We start from the raw sequence: 18270 nt of genomic DNA, 5'->3' as shown, positions 1-18270 counted from the left end.
GTTATGATAACTCTCTTGTTAAGAGATCTATCTAATAATTATAGCTAAATCAAATATTCTATGGTTACAAAATGTATCAGTGAATTAATAAATATCAACTGCAATTGACAGATAACCCAAACACAGTACATAATATTTAAAATTAAATAGACCAGCAACAAAATGATATGCAGTTTTAAATACTATAATTCCTTACAATCTATCATCTGACATTTATAATCCTGATTGTAAAACTGAATCTCGTTACCTGAATCTGATGGATTAATTGAAATTTTATTCAATTTTCGCTGGAGTTTTTCAATATTATATTGAATTATTTTGTTCATTTCCTTGTCAGGGACCAAAAATCGTGGTATCACTTCAATTTTCTGAAAAACAATAATCATATTTCATATAGGATATCGGAAACAACATTTTTGGTAAAAAAATATTCTTCTTAATCTTCAATTAATAATTAATTTAGTTTATTTTAGAATTATTATAATAAAAAAAATATATTTTAAATTAACATTAGACAATAATCTATTATTATTATTTATTTCAATTTATCATCTGCAGATCATCAATAAGTTAAAAATGTCGATACAATTGTGTTTGATTTTTAATTCATGCCGTTCTTAGGTGGAGATTTGACATTATTTATGCGATTGACTAGTATTTTACTACAGAACAATGTGATAAATATAAGATTCAACTCCACACTACCAAATGCATCCTTGGATGCTAAAATATATTAAAAAAATTAGCATAGATAATCCTCTCTCTCTTGAAATAGAAAAATTGTATACCTAATTGTATGTTCAATATTGTATTAGATTTTCATTCAAAAAATGATCTAAAGCTACAAAAAGACATATTATTACATAGAATTAATACCTATATGTAATGTGCTCAATGCTGTATTATAAAATTACAATACGTTCACCTAATCCAAATTATAATGCGTGTAATCCTAAAAAAAGTTTTGTTATTCACATGCACACAATTTCGTAGAATCAAGAAAATTTCAATATAATTATTTGTACAGTTCTAAACCTTACCTTACTCGTAGATTGATAGTTTGGCAAAATTGAAACTTTACTTATTTTTAGATGATTAGAAATTGAATTTTGATATAAAGGTTCAGCATACCCAATTCTTATAATAGCTAGGTACAAAACATATAATATAATTAATTATGCATTGTCAATTGATTTACACTAACAGCATTGATCTGTTTTCCACGAATGGGTAGGTACATAATACATATAAACACAAAATACTCACACTTCTTTAATTCACTCATTATAATATCGATCGTGGTTTTTAATTCTCTACTTATGCAAAGTGTTACCGGTTTAACATTCGTGTCCAACATAAAATTTTCTCTGACCGTTAACATTTGATTGTTGGTTAAACTATAAAAAATCGAAAGTGCATTACTAACCCATAATATGTAAATTATTAAAAGCTAAGAAAACATGATCATTTCGATGATCCAATCTCTAAGCAAATAGTTAAATTCTATTTTAAATATGATTAATGCTATCGATTTCTTATGAAAAAGATTAATTTTTAAGATATAGTCAAATACATTCACATACAAAATAATTTATAATTGACTACTCGTCTATTAATTGGTACGTGTAATAACTAAATTATCAAATCGAAACATGTTAATAGTAAAGGACTTAACAGTACGGTTATAGTAGTGTTTTATTATTTCAGTTACGATATTTTTGCAGAGTATAATTGAACAAAAAACTTAAAATTTGCCAGATCCTCATTATCGTTTAATTTTTACGGACGAATCAGAGAACTAATTGAAATAAAATCATGGTGTTGAAAAAGAAACCAAATAAGTCACTACATCGCAAATAAAGTTTCATTTCATTTTTGAGATAAATGTGATAATTCAATAACATGAACATTCATACTCAATTACTGCTTATTGAGTTTATATATAGAAAGTTTAATTACAAACAAGGATATTTTGGTTTTTGCGAACTTAACTGTATTACAATCATCTTATTCGATGCAAACCATTTTTAAGGATTTCAATATATAGATAAATTTCTAAGTGAGTATATACGTGCAGTATAAAATATGTGTGCTTTACATATTGGGGTTTACATATTATACGTATGACTGTAATATATATAACTACATAATTATTAATTTTTTTTTTTTTGTTAAAATGTAAATAAAATAAATATGAAAAACTTTCCAAATATATAACCAACCTAGTAATTTTATAGCGTTTCTGAAAACATATTATTTTAATTTGTCAAGAATTTTCCTTGAAATTGAATTATATTTTGTAATTAGTTAATTAATTTAGATCAATTAGGAGGGAACTGCCCTATATGTGAAGTACCCCTTTGTAACGCTGCGATACGCGAAAAAAAAATGTTTATTTTAAATTTCAAAATTTAATTCTGAAAAATGAATAACTAAAATTGGTTTAAGATCATCTACTTTGTTGGAAAACAAGTGGAATCATATTTTTTTTAACATCAGTAAATTATAATATTATAATAATAAGCTTATAAGTTTGTTATACTATCCGTACTTTGTCATGTCTAGATCAACCATGTTTTTGTCTTTCAAAACAGATTCAGAAAAATTCAAATAGAAACTGTATTTTTTTATTAAATTATCCATTAACAATTTATTTGTATTCAACTCATTCAATTTTGTTTTGTAAATCATATCCACATGACCCAAACATTTTTTTTTGCTTTTGGTCAATTTTTCTTGCATCCTGTAACGCATATTTCAACATAATAATATTTATTTTGATTGTTTAGAATTTCAACAATCACATCAAAAAAATCATTGTTAAAATAATAATAATAATTCTCAAATAGATAGATTGTTTTCAAATATACTTAGTGTTAAGTTAGGTATATCTAATTGAACACTTATAATACAGACTAAATGTATTTGCAAATATAATACACATTTAATTCTTAAATATTTAAAATTTTACAATATGTTTAAATTTTATTGAATTATCTAATACTCACTTATTAAATTTGTTTGTTATTTCTTTTTTTACTTTAAGCTTCTCAGTTTTCAATTCATTTATATTTGTCACAAAATGTGCTCCTACTTGTTTTATAAAATGTAATTTATCGCTATTGAAAAAAACATTAAAAAATTTAAGAAATTCAAATAGAAAAGATTAATTTTTTATAAATCAATAAAAAAAAAAAAATTAGTTCATTGAAATTATAATCATTTTGAACATACTATAAATCAACTTTACTCTTCATCAAACGTTCCCTAATTTCCTCCATAACTATTTCAATGTCTTTAAACTCATGGGAACGGTGGAAAATTAACTGGCAAAAACTGCATTGGAATTGATTGCATGTGACACAATAAATTTCAATAAACTTCTGTAACGTAAATTACAAAACTAAATTATGTAACATTATTAAGATACCACTATAAGATTTAGTTTTAAATTATTTCTAACAAACAAATAACAATGCAAAAAAGATATTCAAGGCAAAATATTTTTAATTGGTTTTATTTTTGTTAATAATAGATAATTTAAGAAAAAATATTTCTAAAAATTGATTTAATTCTTTAAACAATTAATGCATTTTCATAAAAAGAAATAGCTTTCATTTTTGATTAAGCATTTCATTTTCAAAAAATATAATTATTCTTATTTTGTATTTTGTTTAAAGCAAAGATACTTTTTATTTTATAATTTATAAATAGCCATATAGGTACATTAACTTACGCCTCCTTTACAATATGAATTAGAACATGGAGTTTTTGTTCTATATAAACCATATACTGCTTTCTGAAATATTTGATCCACATAATTATCTCTTAGGACACTCTGTATCAACATATGGTTAACAAATTAAAATCAAATTTATTGTATAATTTATTTGGATAATATTTTATACAGGCGCAATTGATAAAATGAGAAAGGGTGTAATTTGATTGCTTATGAATTCGCCAAGAAATGGTGAAATGATTTTAACAAGTAATTTGATCATCGAACATAGTTACTATCTTATATTGAAATTTAAAATTGTACCAAGTATTAAAGTATGTGTACTATGTACAATAAACTAATCCCTCCATTATTGGCCCAAATTTTTCATTAAATTGCGATTGTACACAGAGTATAAAATCAATAAAAAGCTAATATACGAGTATAAGGAACTAATGATTACTTCATTAAATTCTTCACAAGAGAAAGTGCAATTGATGAGTCCGTTTGAAATATTAGTTTCCACTCCACACTTGCAAAGAAAATTTTCTTTATCTACATTGAACAATAAAAATATAATGATATTTTATTTATTTTTGTATTCGAATACAACTAAATGCATTTTAGTATTCTAATATACATTCATATTCTGAATAGGTTGTTTACAATTTATTTATTTAAATAAAAAATTAATCATTGGTATCTATTTTAATTTATAGAATGAATAATTATTATATGTTTTACAAAAAAAAAAGTTTGTATTTAAATATAACCCACTTGAATTATCATGTTCTTATAAATAACACTCTATATCTTTAGCGTCAGGATCGAAAATGAATGGTATTAAATCCATTATTATTTTGGGTATACACATTTGTTTTGTTTTTAATATTAATTATTTATATATATATTATTAGATATTTCTCTAGATATTATATACTAAATTATATTATAGCAAGTTAATAGTTACAATGAGTTATATAGTAATACAGCAACAACATAACGACAGTCTATGATAAAGATTGGCACTAGACGTTAATAATAATAGATACATAATTGTTATACGTTTACTGCCAGTACGGCAGTACCACTCAAAAACAACCGACGCAATGACGGCATAAGTACATTAGAAATCCGTTTGTTACTATATAAATAATTTGTTTTTTTGAGTTTTTTCAAATTTTATTTTCGTAATATATTTTATTATAGTATTAATTATCAAAATAAAGAAAAAATCTTCTTTTTTTGGGTGGGGGTTGTTTTTAAATAAAACACGTTTATGTTAAGTTATGATGATTATTGATTAAAATGATAAAATGTTGAATTGCAAGAATTTATTAACAAAAAATTATCATATTAACTAAAACTATTTAAAACTATTTAAGTATTTTTTTTTAATCTTTAATTTGATTTTATAGCTTATTCTTAAATACTTCATGAACTAATACTACTATAATAACATTAATATTGTAGATCAAATTATAGATATTAAGTATGTATAAAAATATTATTTTACATATTTAATTATCAAAACTATATAATATATTTTGTGTATCGTGTACCTATAGATAAACATATTATCAAAAAATCTCACCTGGAAGAGTTTCATTAAAATCAAAACATTTATTGCACACGCCATGAAGACAATGCAAAAATTTTGAAGTATGGCTTAAAGTCGACGAGCAAATAACACATAGGTTCAATTCCCAAAGTTTTTCGTCATTAGCACTGAGTTTAGATTTTTTTCTGGCGGATCTCATTGCGAAGATGCTGTAATTCAAAAAATATTTTTGTTTACTTACTGTCATAAATTTGTGTAACTATAGACTATAGATTAATATAAAATTACCTTCGTATATTGGGTAATATAGATTATAGATAAAATAATATTTTATAGTAAAGTATTGTTAAAGTATAATGAATAATATATATTTATTCTATAATATTTATGATATTAGAAAATATAATTATTTATTTTTTTTATTTTTGTATCACTTGTTTTCGGAAACTTTACATCAAAATAAATGAAAAAAATTATTCATCCACCAAGCCGCCTCACCTCACCATCACTCGTGTACGTCATTCAGTTAACTTACGACGACGCGACGGTACGACAAACGACAAACGGGGATAAATATAGTAAAGAATTAAAAAAGCAATAACAACATTTGTAATAAGCGAAATAATAATATTTATAATTCATAAACTTAAAGACTATGAAAATTTTAAAACATACTTAGAGTACTGTTAAAAGCTGCGGATTACAGTTGTACAGTTACAGGTCAGCGGCTGTCAATGGAATGGATAGGTTTGTGATGCTAATGTGAATAATAAACGCTGTAAACGAAGAGTGAGTGGCAATAGCCCAAATGTTAGAATGCAGGAGTTTACGACTATGATACGTTATCATAGTCATTGTTCAACTGCTCCAGCGCGCACCCTACCACAAACAAGTCGACGCCATAAATGTTGCGGCGGAGCATAATACTAGGGTAGGAATTTTCGATGATGTTTTATACGTTACAGCTGCAAAATATATAATAACAAAACCACCCTGAATTATACAGAGTGATCACCGAGCAAACTCATCGCCCTTTTTACTTCAATAATACAGTTATTCAAAAACATTATTTTTGTAATTTTTAAATATATTTACATCATATTTTAAAATTGTAGGGATTTTTATTTTTACTTTTTAATAAGTGTCCTGTGGTAGATATAAACTTCCGTTTATAAAAATAACGATATCTCTTTTATACAGTAAATTATTTAGAGGAAAATTTTTCTGAATATGTCGAAATATTATCAAATTTTCAATTTGCACAAGTAGTTTTTGAGTTATCTATTTTAGTATATTTAGGATAATAGGTCTACACGGTGGGTTAAAAAGGTGATATAAGCTATTTTAACTATAGAATTTAAACATTAACAATTTTTATTAATGTTTATAATTTATAAAATTCGATATTTTATCTATTTTATACGCTTGTAAAACTATCTTCATTAACTTTTTATTAAATAAACATTTTAACATCTGAAAAACTACTCATTCAAATTTTGAATTAGATACATAAATATTTTTTTTTTTAAATTATTCACTAAATAATTTATAGTAAAAATGAAAGTATGTATCACAAAAGAACACTCCTATAGCATAAACAATTTCAAGTGTTTGAAAATAAGATGTAGACTGTAATGTAATAATGTACAAAAATTCCAAAATTTTAATTTTAATAAATTCATATTTAAATAAATAAAGGGACAAGAGTACACTTGGTAAATCACTTTGTATATTTATTTTTATTGCATTTCATATAATACTAATAAACGACAAAAACCGGGTACAGCCCGGTTTTACAATAACCCATGGCTACGGAATGGAAAAAAATATAAAACATGTCTTTATGATACGATTGTCGTGGAATTTGATAGGGTCCTACGAGCACAATATGTAAATATGTAGTTACATATTCAGTTGATTTCTAATGAAAGACATTTGTATACGTCAGTTTATAAACGACTACAATAATATAAACCAATAGGTTATTATATTAGGTATTATATAGTTTTTTAATAGGAATAAATTACGTGCATTGTGCAAGTATATGTATGTGTGTGTAATATGTTATAATATAAAATTACCAACAATTAATTTTAATATATTCATATATTTTTTTTAATTTTCAAAAAAATATTTAAAAAATAAATATTTAACTGATTATTCTAATTAACTTTGACTTTAAATATTATTATGTATTTTATAATTCAATTCAGCTATATATTTGAAATACTTTTATTCAATGTTTTTTGCATATTATAATAATGCGACATTTCATTAATACTCCTATGAATGTAGTTTGTAAATAAGTATTTTAAATAAACAAAAAATATTATTTTTTAGTGAATAGTTTTTCTTCTACTTATGTAAACGAAAAATATGTTAAGCCACTACAGACTCGATATGGTTTTTAAAGTTACTTTTACATTTTATATAAGATAAACTTTCACTGTTGTACATTCAAATCCACGACCTATTATAAACACATGCAGTTTTATGTTTTTCTTATTTTCCTATAATGTGTTGTTTGAGACTCAACAAATACAAATAAACATTTTACTTTAATTTATATTGTCGTTCGAAATAATAAAAACTTAAAATATGATAATAAATAAATGAATTATAAATACTTATTGGACTGTTTTAATCGTATTGTGAACGAATGCATCTACAACGGGTGACATTATGTAGATGGTAAATCAATAATAATAGTTAATAATGTATATTGGAGAAGAACGATTATTACACGATTACTGAATAGTTACACAGAACAAAAAGAGAAAGGGTCCATCCCGGACTGGCAAATGACAACAGTTCGATAAAATAAGAATGGAATGTTATTATTTACAATATTGGTTGTTAGAACCGGTCCCATCTATAAAATATGTTGTAGGAGTGCACAAACAACGTACATCTACGATTTTTCGTATGACGATTTTAAAATTGTCAACAACCTCATCATGCATTAGTTACTTAAGAGGACGCCGTACCCGCATATGTTGTCTCCGTCTTACAAATGCGTAACATGGCAAATATAGTACTCTCAGAAGATCACGTTTAGCTCCTTCAGCTGAAAATTAGATTGAATTGACCTCTTTTGAAATTTAAAGTGAGATTATTATCTAAGGCATTTCATAGGCTTTTTATTATATTTTAATTTTAAAGCAAGTTATAATATTTTAAAATTGTAAATTGACGTCTTAAAACACAATTACGCTTTAAAATTAAAATATAATAAAAGCCTATGAGTACTAGATAATAATCTCCTCTTCAAAGATCAATAATCTCTAATTTTCAAGCTGAAACTAAACGTCGATCTTCAGGCTACTATTGCCATTACTATGAACAGAAGACTAACTATATCTGAAAGTACGACGTCCTCTTAAGGAGACGTGTAGTAGTATTTATGTTTGGTTTTATAGATTGAAGCCTAGAAGTATAATTAAAAGATATGGGCACTAACTATTTTTAGAAGTCTTTGTTATTATATATCTTATTCTCAATTTATTTTCTTTAATTTCATAGTATTCTGGATACTTACCTTCAATATAATTTACACCATGTTAATTCACAGGGGCGTCAGTTTAGGAATATAAGTATAACTTAAGTCATTTTTCTCCAGTAAGAAATTAAAAATACGATGAATATATTTTTCTAGCTAAAAAAAAATGTACAATCATTAAGAATTATATATTTTTTTTTTAGAATTTAAGACATTTCAGTAACAAATGAATATCTACTTAAATAAAAGATATACTAAGCCATTTGAATAATTATTTTACTTTTTGTAATTATCTATAAATATTTTTATTTTAACCACGAATTCATGACTAAAATATAATCGGTAACCTATAAAATATATAATGTAACTTTAACTTTATAATGCGGTACATAATAATAAACAACACTAATACTGATTAAAATATTGGTAAAATAAATTCATTTTTACAGAAAAATGGATTTTTAAGTACTAGAAAATGTTTGGTGTAAAATGGACAGTGAAGTAAAACGGATCCACTTGTGAACATAAATTTTTACATAAATGAACATATAAATTAATTTATTATAATACTTTATTTTATTTCGATACACAATTTTCTAAAAAGTACATTTTTTTTAAATTTTGTGATGATGTTTTTGATATCTATAGTATTTTGTGAGTAACTTTAGTTTAAATTGATAAATATTGATTTGATACATTCTATTTAAGTTATTAAACGTAATATCTTTCACATCAACAACATCCGATCAGACTTTGATCTGTATACACTCATATTAAACTATACGAAGTCCAACCCGTGAACATGCTGTATCTACGTTGAATATTGTGAGGGTTTTATTGTACACACGAAACGAAAAATTATTTTTATAATATTCTAGGACGTACCTTTAATACCAGCATTTTCATTACCTCCGTCTTACTAACAAATAACATGACAAATTTAACATTAAACAAGAATCCATTTTACATTATTTTATAGTTTATACTAATTAAACCTTATGTTAATGGGTAAATCTAAATTAAAATTAAAATTTGTTTTATTATTTTATAGGTACGGAATATAGTTTTCTTAAATACTATTTCACATGCCAAGAAATAGCTGTTTGCAAATAAAATCTATTAGACATGAACAATGTGATAAAATTAGCAGATGGTAGACAATTGACACTGAGGGAAGTAGCTATTATAGTAATAATTCGGTTGCGAGCCCTCAAAGGTACCAGCATGTCATTGCAAGACTAGTTGTAATAATAATAAGCATTGTGCCTACCTTGGGGCTGAAAAATTATGTTATATTAAATGTCATGGGAGTAAAACTTGTAAAAATAAATAAAAAATAATAATGTATTTTTTCTATTTTTAAAAATATCTAGGTATCTACATAATTTAATTATAAAAGAATTTAAAAACTATTCATGATAAATTTAATTAAATAAATGATACCTGTTATTTCTGTATAAGTTCTACATTGTTTAAACATTAAAGTAATTGAGTACTCATGATTTATAGATTTTATAAGAATGAAATAACAGCTCACCAAGCATTCTCCATAAATTTGGGTGAGCAACTTGTATAGTTTGCTTCAGGGTGGAGTGAAAACTCTCAACATTGTTGTTAGTGCGACGAGGTTGCCCATATACCGAAAAACAATCTGGGCCTTTTCTGGTAAACCAAAAACTAAATCACCAGTTAAATTACAAGCATTATTAAAAAAATTATACTTCAACAAAAACTAGATTTTATAACAATGTAGTTTCTATACAGGTACAATATAATTTACCTAGACATATAAGTGAAGAATCTGGGTAATAATACTCCATTATTTTGAGCATGGTCTTTAATTTCTTGAAACCCCATTTCAATTTGATGTGCAGGTAATAAAACCAAAACTGCACACATTTTTAAGCACATCTTTGCCTCTCTATCCCGTTGTATATAACGTGAGTAGCTCATTTTCTTTATGTTTTTTTGTAAACTCTAAAATTAAATTTATATTTCATAAATACATCAAGTGAGAACATGAAAATAAATTTATGCAATATGGAACTTCAGAAAAGATTTTAAATTTTATATCTGCACATAATGGAACCAGCACGAATACACGTGTACTTCTGGATACATATAATTTAGCTAGAATTTTGTTTTTATTGGTTTTAGTTGAATATTTTCTTACGTTTTTATCAATATGATAATACATAAATATCATAAAATAATGTAATATTTAATCATAACTAAACATAATGATAACAAATCAACGTCGAACATTTGAACCAATATTTGACATTTGTGAAGTATTTGACGTTTAACGTAATATGCGGGTTTCAAAGATTGTATAATGTATAATATACATTAATACATTATTATAATATGTCTCGCAGTAACCATACGTTGATAATATTGCTAGTGAATAAATAATACTTAAATACAGTTTACTGAAGCAGTTTAACTAGTTTGCATTTTAAGAAATTCATGTTGCAAGAAATATTTTATAAGTCATTATGAGATAATATAAAAAATTGTATTTGATATAAACATGTCCCAAGATTTGTATTCGATGAAAAACTATTTTAATAAGTGGTGAAGATATATTTACATACAATATAATAAATAATAATTAGTTTGTATATTTTAATACCAATATAGCCATTATAGGTAGATCATAACATAAGGTACTTATAACAAAATAATATGTCTTGAACTATAGATATTATTAGAATGACATACAGGGTCGCGGAATTATAGTAAAATAGATTTAAAATATGTTTTAACTTGTAATATTTATTTTCGTAGATAAGATCATAGATGCAAATCGCGATGAAGCTGAGGCAACATACTATTATACACTATATATATATATATTTTTTTTTTTTTTTTATTGCTATTACTGCGGTGCTTCGTAATACGAACACGAAGAGGCCAACTACAAATATATAACAATACATTTTTACATAAAAACATTATATTTTAATACGATTATAAAATACAAATTGACAATGTATATTATGCAGAGCAATCAGTTTAAAAACAATGGGTAGACAACGTCTCTTTGTATCATAGGTAACTTCTCCACTGTGCCATGTATTAAGTTTTACATTCACTTAAAATTTTTAATTTGTCATCGTTGAAAATACTACATTATTTTTAAAACATAATGAATATTTTTCTTTATATCTGTGATAGTCAATGACATCTCCTTCACGCAACTCCCAATGAAATATTTTGAATGCTTTTTACACGGATCGTCGAGAGCTTTAAGCTTTAATTCTTAGGTATCAATTTTTTGGCGATTTAAAACGTTATTGTCGTGTTTATCGTGTTTATGATTAAGATAATAAAAATTATTTTACTATTTTAGTCAATTTTCAAATAACACTTGCATAAACGTTTTGAACACAACCCACAACCACCTCTGAACATACAAAATTTTTTAGATAGCGTATTTGTATTTATTAATATAATATAACAGCTAATTTTTTTCACTGAACGTTTTAATTATTTCAAAATTTTCAATTGCTAATTTTAAATAAGTATGAATAAAAATATATATAACCATGACGATTTGTCGAACAAACGAAATATCAAAGTGTGACTAAATGTTGATATGAACAAAATTAATTTCCAACAATAATTTGTAAGGTGGTAGTTACAAATAAAATATCGATAATTGAGATTATCAACGAGTTTATCACAAAATATTATTTTTAGTGTCGCTGAAAACCCAAGGATGTAGTTTGTATACGTCGCGAGAAAACCGCAGAGGCAATTCGAATGCGCCGGTTTTTATGCAGTAGTGCAAAGAATCTCACAATCTTCGTACCGTCTGGGTTTTCAACATTGTTGAAAATCGCCGCTCTAGTGTAACTATTTTAATAATTTTTTAAATCGTATTTTTAAATTTATGTCGCGTGAGCGCTAATCTCCTTTTTTATTGTGTTAAGTATAAATGTGCGCTAATTGCCGCTTGATTCTTATATTTACGTGTATCGTGTATTTTTTTAATATTATAGCAATAGCTATATAATAGCTGACCATACTGCACTTCACAAAATTGTGAGTATTTTTTTTTATTATTATTCGTGTTTATTATTGAGGCAAAAGGGCCGTATATTATTTTTATATTGTTTAAATTGTATTACAGTCAACTGACGATATAACGAATTTCAAGGGACCGAGAAAAAAATTCGTTATATCGAAAGTTCGTTACATCGAAATTCGTTTATCAAGAAAATATACTAATTGAATTCGTTATAACGAGATTTAAAACAAAAATTCAAAAATTTATTATTTGTATACATATGTATAAAATATATGAGTCACATAAGTATGTATTTATTGTTTAATTTCAATATAAATGTATGTAGTAATATTTCTAATAAAATACCGTATTTTCGAACGTACGGTTACGTTTAACACAACGAACAGAACTAAAACGGTACCGATAATAATATGTTACATAGTATAATAATATGTTACGTACATTTTGCGTAGAGTCACTAATCGACATAAGTCTTATCTTAATTGCGATACTGTACTTGAGTGTACTATCGCATGATAATCATCAGAAAAACTTCGTAATCTATTATGTAGTAATAGCAACATACTTATTTTTATATATTTTTCATAGAGTTATACAACACTAGAGACATGTATCTTATCTTAATTAAAATTAAAAATTCGTAATAGAAAGCTCCAAATTTATAAAAATTCGTTACATCGCGAGAGTTTTGATCAAAAACGCTTCGCTACATCGAGGATACCAAAATACATTACATTTGTTCGTTATACCGCGATATTTTCAAGGGACCGGTAGTTTTATTCGTTATATCGAATTTCATTATATCGCGAGTTGACTGTATTAATATTAAGTCCAAATAAGAACTACCCACTAGCATCCGTTTTATGTATTATATTTTTTCAATCTATTTATTATATAGATATTAAGTATTAATTTGGTACCTAACATTTGAGTTATTTATTTATTTGATTTACCTATCTGTCCCTAGTTAGTAGTTGTTAAGTTTATACACACACTACTTGCATACACACCTATGTACAAGACACACAGTACACCACATGCATTACATAGTTCGACAGCACATGCCATTTCCCGGCTATCCGACCACTGGTGATCGAGCTATTATGACATTACACAGATCAGCTATTGCCTATTTCTACGAATTTTTTGGTCTTAGGTGTTAGTGCGCGAAATCATAAGCTCTTATTATTTTTGAGTGCCTAGGCGCGCGTATTATAGCTATACGCTTCAGCCCGCATAGTTTTACCATTATTAAAATGTAAATTTCAATATAATTATTTGTACAGTTCTAAACCTTACCTTAATCATCGATTCATAGTTCGGCACTTTGAAATTTTCATTATTTTCAGATATTCAGTAATTGAATTTTTTATATAAAGGTTCAGCATAACCAATTTTTATAATAGCTAGGTATAAAACATATAATATAATTAATTATGCATTGTCAATTGATTTACACTAACGGCATCGATCTGTTTTCCACGAATGGGTAGGTACATAATACATATTATAACACAAAATACTCACACTTCTTTAATTCATTCATTATAAAATCGATCTTGGTTTTTAATTCACTATTTATGCAAAGTGTTACCGGTTTAACATTCTTGTCCAATAAAAAATTTTCTCTGGCCATTAACAGTTGATTGTTGATTAAACTATAAAAAATCGAAAGTGCATTACTAACCCATAATATGTAAATTATTAAATTATTAAAAGCTAAGAAAACGTGATCGAAACGATGGATCCAATCTTGAATGAAATATGGGATATTTTTATTTTAAGGTATAAATACAAGCAACAACCATTATCGTCAATTTAATTTTTTCCAAATGTGTTTTAACCTTTTATGGCATTAATATACCTGAAAGTGTTTCAACAAAAAATGCTTTTTTAAAAAGAAATAAAAAACACTGGGAGAAAATCATGATAGGTATTTCAAGATATTTCAAAAACTATTGAATATGATTAAATAGTTAGGTTTCAATCATCTACTTATATTTGAAGATATACAAAGAAAATTGGAATTCAGTTGATTTATTTTAAAAAATTAGGGTAAATATGTAAGTATCCTTGATGATTTAAGATGAAACAATTTTTTTATTATATACAAGTTTTTACTCTCATATTCCAAAAAAAGCATAAGAACATCATAATTCATAATTAATAAAAAGTAGTAATTAGTAAAGTAACATGTTTCATACATTTTAAATTTGATAAATGTTGATTAATTTTATGAAAATATAATATATCATAATAAATAATATATAGTAGGTACCTATGTTTATTATGATATATATCTATTATAAGAGTTTAAGTAATAAATTATTTTTTTATCTCAATACCTTATTAATATGGCCCGGAATTATATGCCCTAAAAACTCGACTAAAAATTTGTTAAATATGCATGTATTTATGGACTGATTATCATTTAAATATGCACTTTAAATAAGTAAAAATATATGAAAGTTATGCACATACGGATCACGAGTCACGACAAATCACAAATGTATGATTTACAAAAATCTACTCAATAACAGATTACTACTTGTCCCGATAGGTGTCAGATAAGATAAGAAAACGATTTTGTCAAATTACCTACGTGGACTATAAATACGTTATTTTAATTAAAATAAGCAAAATATTACATATTTGCATTTAAAAACCGTATATATGTAATGAAAATATCGTAAAATACAGAAATATACAGTACATGTCAAAATAATGATAAAATATGCAAAATAAAACTAATATTTAGGATCTATTGACTAATGACTACAAATCGAATTTGTAGCTTACCTACCTAGCTATTTTTTGGACTCTTCAGAAAAAACATGCAAATGCATATAAATCCGGACTCTACTTATTAATAACACATTTTAATTCTTTATGTAAATGTATAAAGACATTTAGACATAACACTTTTGTAAATACTTAAATATATTTAATATACAGTATCTAGATACTTTTTTCTGTCTTGACTCTTGAACTGTACTGAGATACTTTTAAAAAATTTGAATCTTTATCTATGTTTTAGGTACAAAATATTATGTTGGTATTTTAATAGAAGTATCTATAATTTTCTTAAGGAACAATTATTACTATATTAGTTTAATTAATTATTTAATTATCAAGAATGATCCATGATTATTGATAAGTGGTCAGTTAGATAATACACATTACTTTTTTTTTTTTTTTTTATTATAGCTTCAAGTTACAACTAATTTAGTTAAACAATTAAATAAACACATTACTTATTTACTTATTAAATCTATATTTTTATTTTTTTTTATTGGACTAAGATTAATGAATCATAGATGTATAATATTGTTATTGACTAATTATTTTTGATTTTGTATTATAAATAGGTATAAATTTATGTTTTGTTAAATGTGTCTTAAATTACTTGTATCTGTAGGTATCTATATTCTAGATACTAATTAAAGTTATATCATTACAGAACAGAATATATAGACATTTAGTACTAGTTTTGTTGAATTTATAATGATTGGTATATACCTAATTGGATTTCATAAAACATTTGTAATAGGTACTCGTGTATTGTATGATCTAGATATATTAATCGAAAAGAATCCAATAATATAATTTTTTTAAACCAACAATTACTTTGTTTTATTCTAAAACCTAAAACTTAGTACGCAGTAGTCAGAAGGTGTAGATACCTAAATTAATTTGAATTTTTACCTTATAGATGTTTCATTTATTGCATAATAATTAAATGATAAATACAATTGTTGAAAGACTTAAGACATTAATAATTGTTCATTTGATGAGTTTTGTTATTGTTTCAGCTAATATCACAAAACGAGTAGATCACAAATTCACAAATAGGTGGGAAGTAGGTAAAGCTGGTATCACACACGCACATATTATACTCATCTTCGTTATATTTGTTCATTTTAGTTTTGTATAATAATATAATAATAAGAAATTACTATTGTTATTGTGAAGTATGTACAGGTATAATGACGAGATATCGTCCGTCGACGGCACACTGGATGCGCGCCGCGCGGTACAACACGGCCGCCGACCGATTGCATAATAATTATTATTAAATACGTTTTTGTGTAGTTGTCCGAATAATCTCACAATAGTCGCAGGTACCGTCTGGTTTTTCTGCGTTGTCGCGGATCGCGTTATACATAACATAAAACCTCATATTGCGTACACGAATCGCCGCTCTTATTTAACTATTTTATTTTTTATATTTATATTGAGTGAGCGCCAATCTTCTTTTTTATTATGTTTGATACAAGTGTGTGCTAATCGTCACTTGGTTGTTATTTTAACGAGTGTCATGTATTCTTTTATTTAATTATTACTTCTATTATAGCAATAGGACCCAGCCGGTGAGACTGCGCTCCACAAAATTGTGAGTATTTTTTTTATTATTATTGAGGCAAAAGAGCCGCATATTATTGTGTTCTATTTATATTGTAGCTCTAATAATAGCTATCTTGTATATTTTCTATATTGTTGGGCTAGGAGGATCGTATTGTTTATATTGTATTATTAATATTAAGCCCAAATAAGAACTACCTACTAGCATCCGTTTTATGTATTATATTTTTGCCATCTATTTATTATATAGATGTTAAATATTAATTTGGTACCCGACATTTGAGTTACCATTTGTTTATTTACCTATCTGTCCCTAGTTGTTAGGTTTATACACATACTTATACACAAGACACACAGTACACAACACGCATTAAATAGCTCGTTAGTATTTGCCCGGCAATCCCGACCTCTGCTGTTCAAGCTATTTCAATTTTCAACACTACATCAGCTATTTCTGCGTATTTTTAAGTCTTAGGTGTAAGTGCGCGAAGTCATAGGTTTTTGATGTGAAACATCAATTGGCGCGTCTTAATTGATAAGAGGTTGTGACGGTTTTAACTTTTATGGCTTATGCCGTGACGAACTAATGACAAAATGTTATCAACGTAACCGTGTGGCAGTTTTGCCTATCTTTGGCTGCATACTAATTGCGTTCTCGATACAAAAATTGCAATTTTTGACATACTAATTGTGTCCCAGGTTTTCTATACGACTATCAATTACATCCTGATTATCTGATATACTTTTGATAATATCAATTGAAATGAGTTCTTATTAAATAAATGTAATCGGTTAGTACATCTTTCGATCCCATCTCGTTGACAATTGTGCGCTGTTTTATTTCTATTAAAAATATAAGTTTAATTGTAAGTTAGATTATGATTAGTGAAAAAATAAAACATTAATTATTATAAACGATTTTTTTAAATTTTGTTTATTAACTAAACTATTGAAAAATGATAAACAACATTGGAAGTGTTTCAAAAACACATGTAAATCATTTTTTAAGTTAAACAATAAAAATTAAATATTGGATCTTCCTACTGAACATTACCATAAATTGAATTATGTAGAAATATTGAACAGACAAAAAT

At 25.7% G+C, this 18270-nt stretch overlaps 2 protein-coding genes across 3 annotated transcripts in view; one reads left to right on the top strand and one right to left on the bottom strand.

Annotated features, from left to right (window-relative positions):
• Positions 1-601: 601 nt before the first annotated feature.
• LOC112596634 lies at positions 602-5478 on the bottom strand. The gene is made up of 8 exons (XM_025342396.1): positions 5313-5478; positions 4182-4273; positions 3737-3838; positions 3246-3383; positions 2552-2622; positions 1267-1397; positions 1046-1147; positions 602-723 (listed from the first exon to the last, which is right to left on the bottom strand). The coding sequence occupies exons 1-8, from the start codon at positions 5476-5478 to the stop codon at positions 602-604; spliced, it is 924 nt and encodes a 307-aa protein (XP_025198181.1).
• Positions 5479-12572: 7094 nt separating this feature from the next.
• The window catches only part of LOC112596594 (monocarboxylate transporter 5-like), a 33468-nt gene continuing 27770 nt past the window's right edge, over positions 12573-18270 (top strand). The window contains exon 1 of one of the 2 annotated variants that reach the window (XM_025342353.1): positions 12573-12828. The gene's annotated coding sequence lies outside the window, so the exon portion shown is untranslated. Of the gene's footprint in view, positions 12829-16987; positions 17208-18270 lie in introns of those variants that run through there. The other variant, XM_025342354.1, reaches the window with a different exon arrangement.

Source organism: Melanaphis sacchari, unplaced genomic scaffold (assembly GCF_002803265.2).
Source record: "Melanaphis sacchari strain LSU unplaced genomic scaffold, SCAv2.0 Contig32_pilon_pilon, whole genome shotgun sequence".
NCBI lineage: Eukaryota > Metazoa > Arthropoda > Insecta > Hemiptera > Aphididae > Melanaphis > Melanaphis sacchari.
This window is presented reverse-complemented; position numbering and strand designations above follow the sequence as displayed.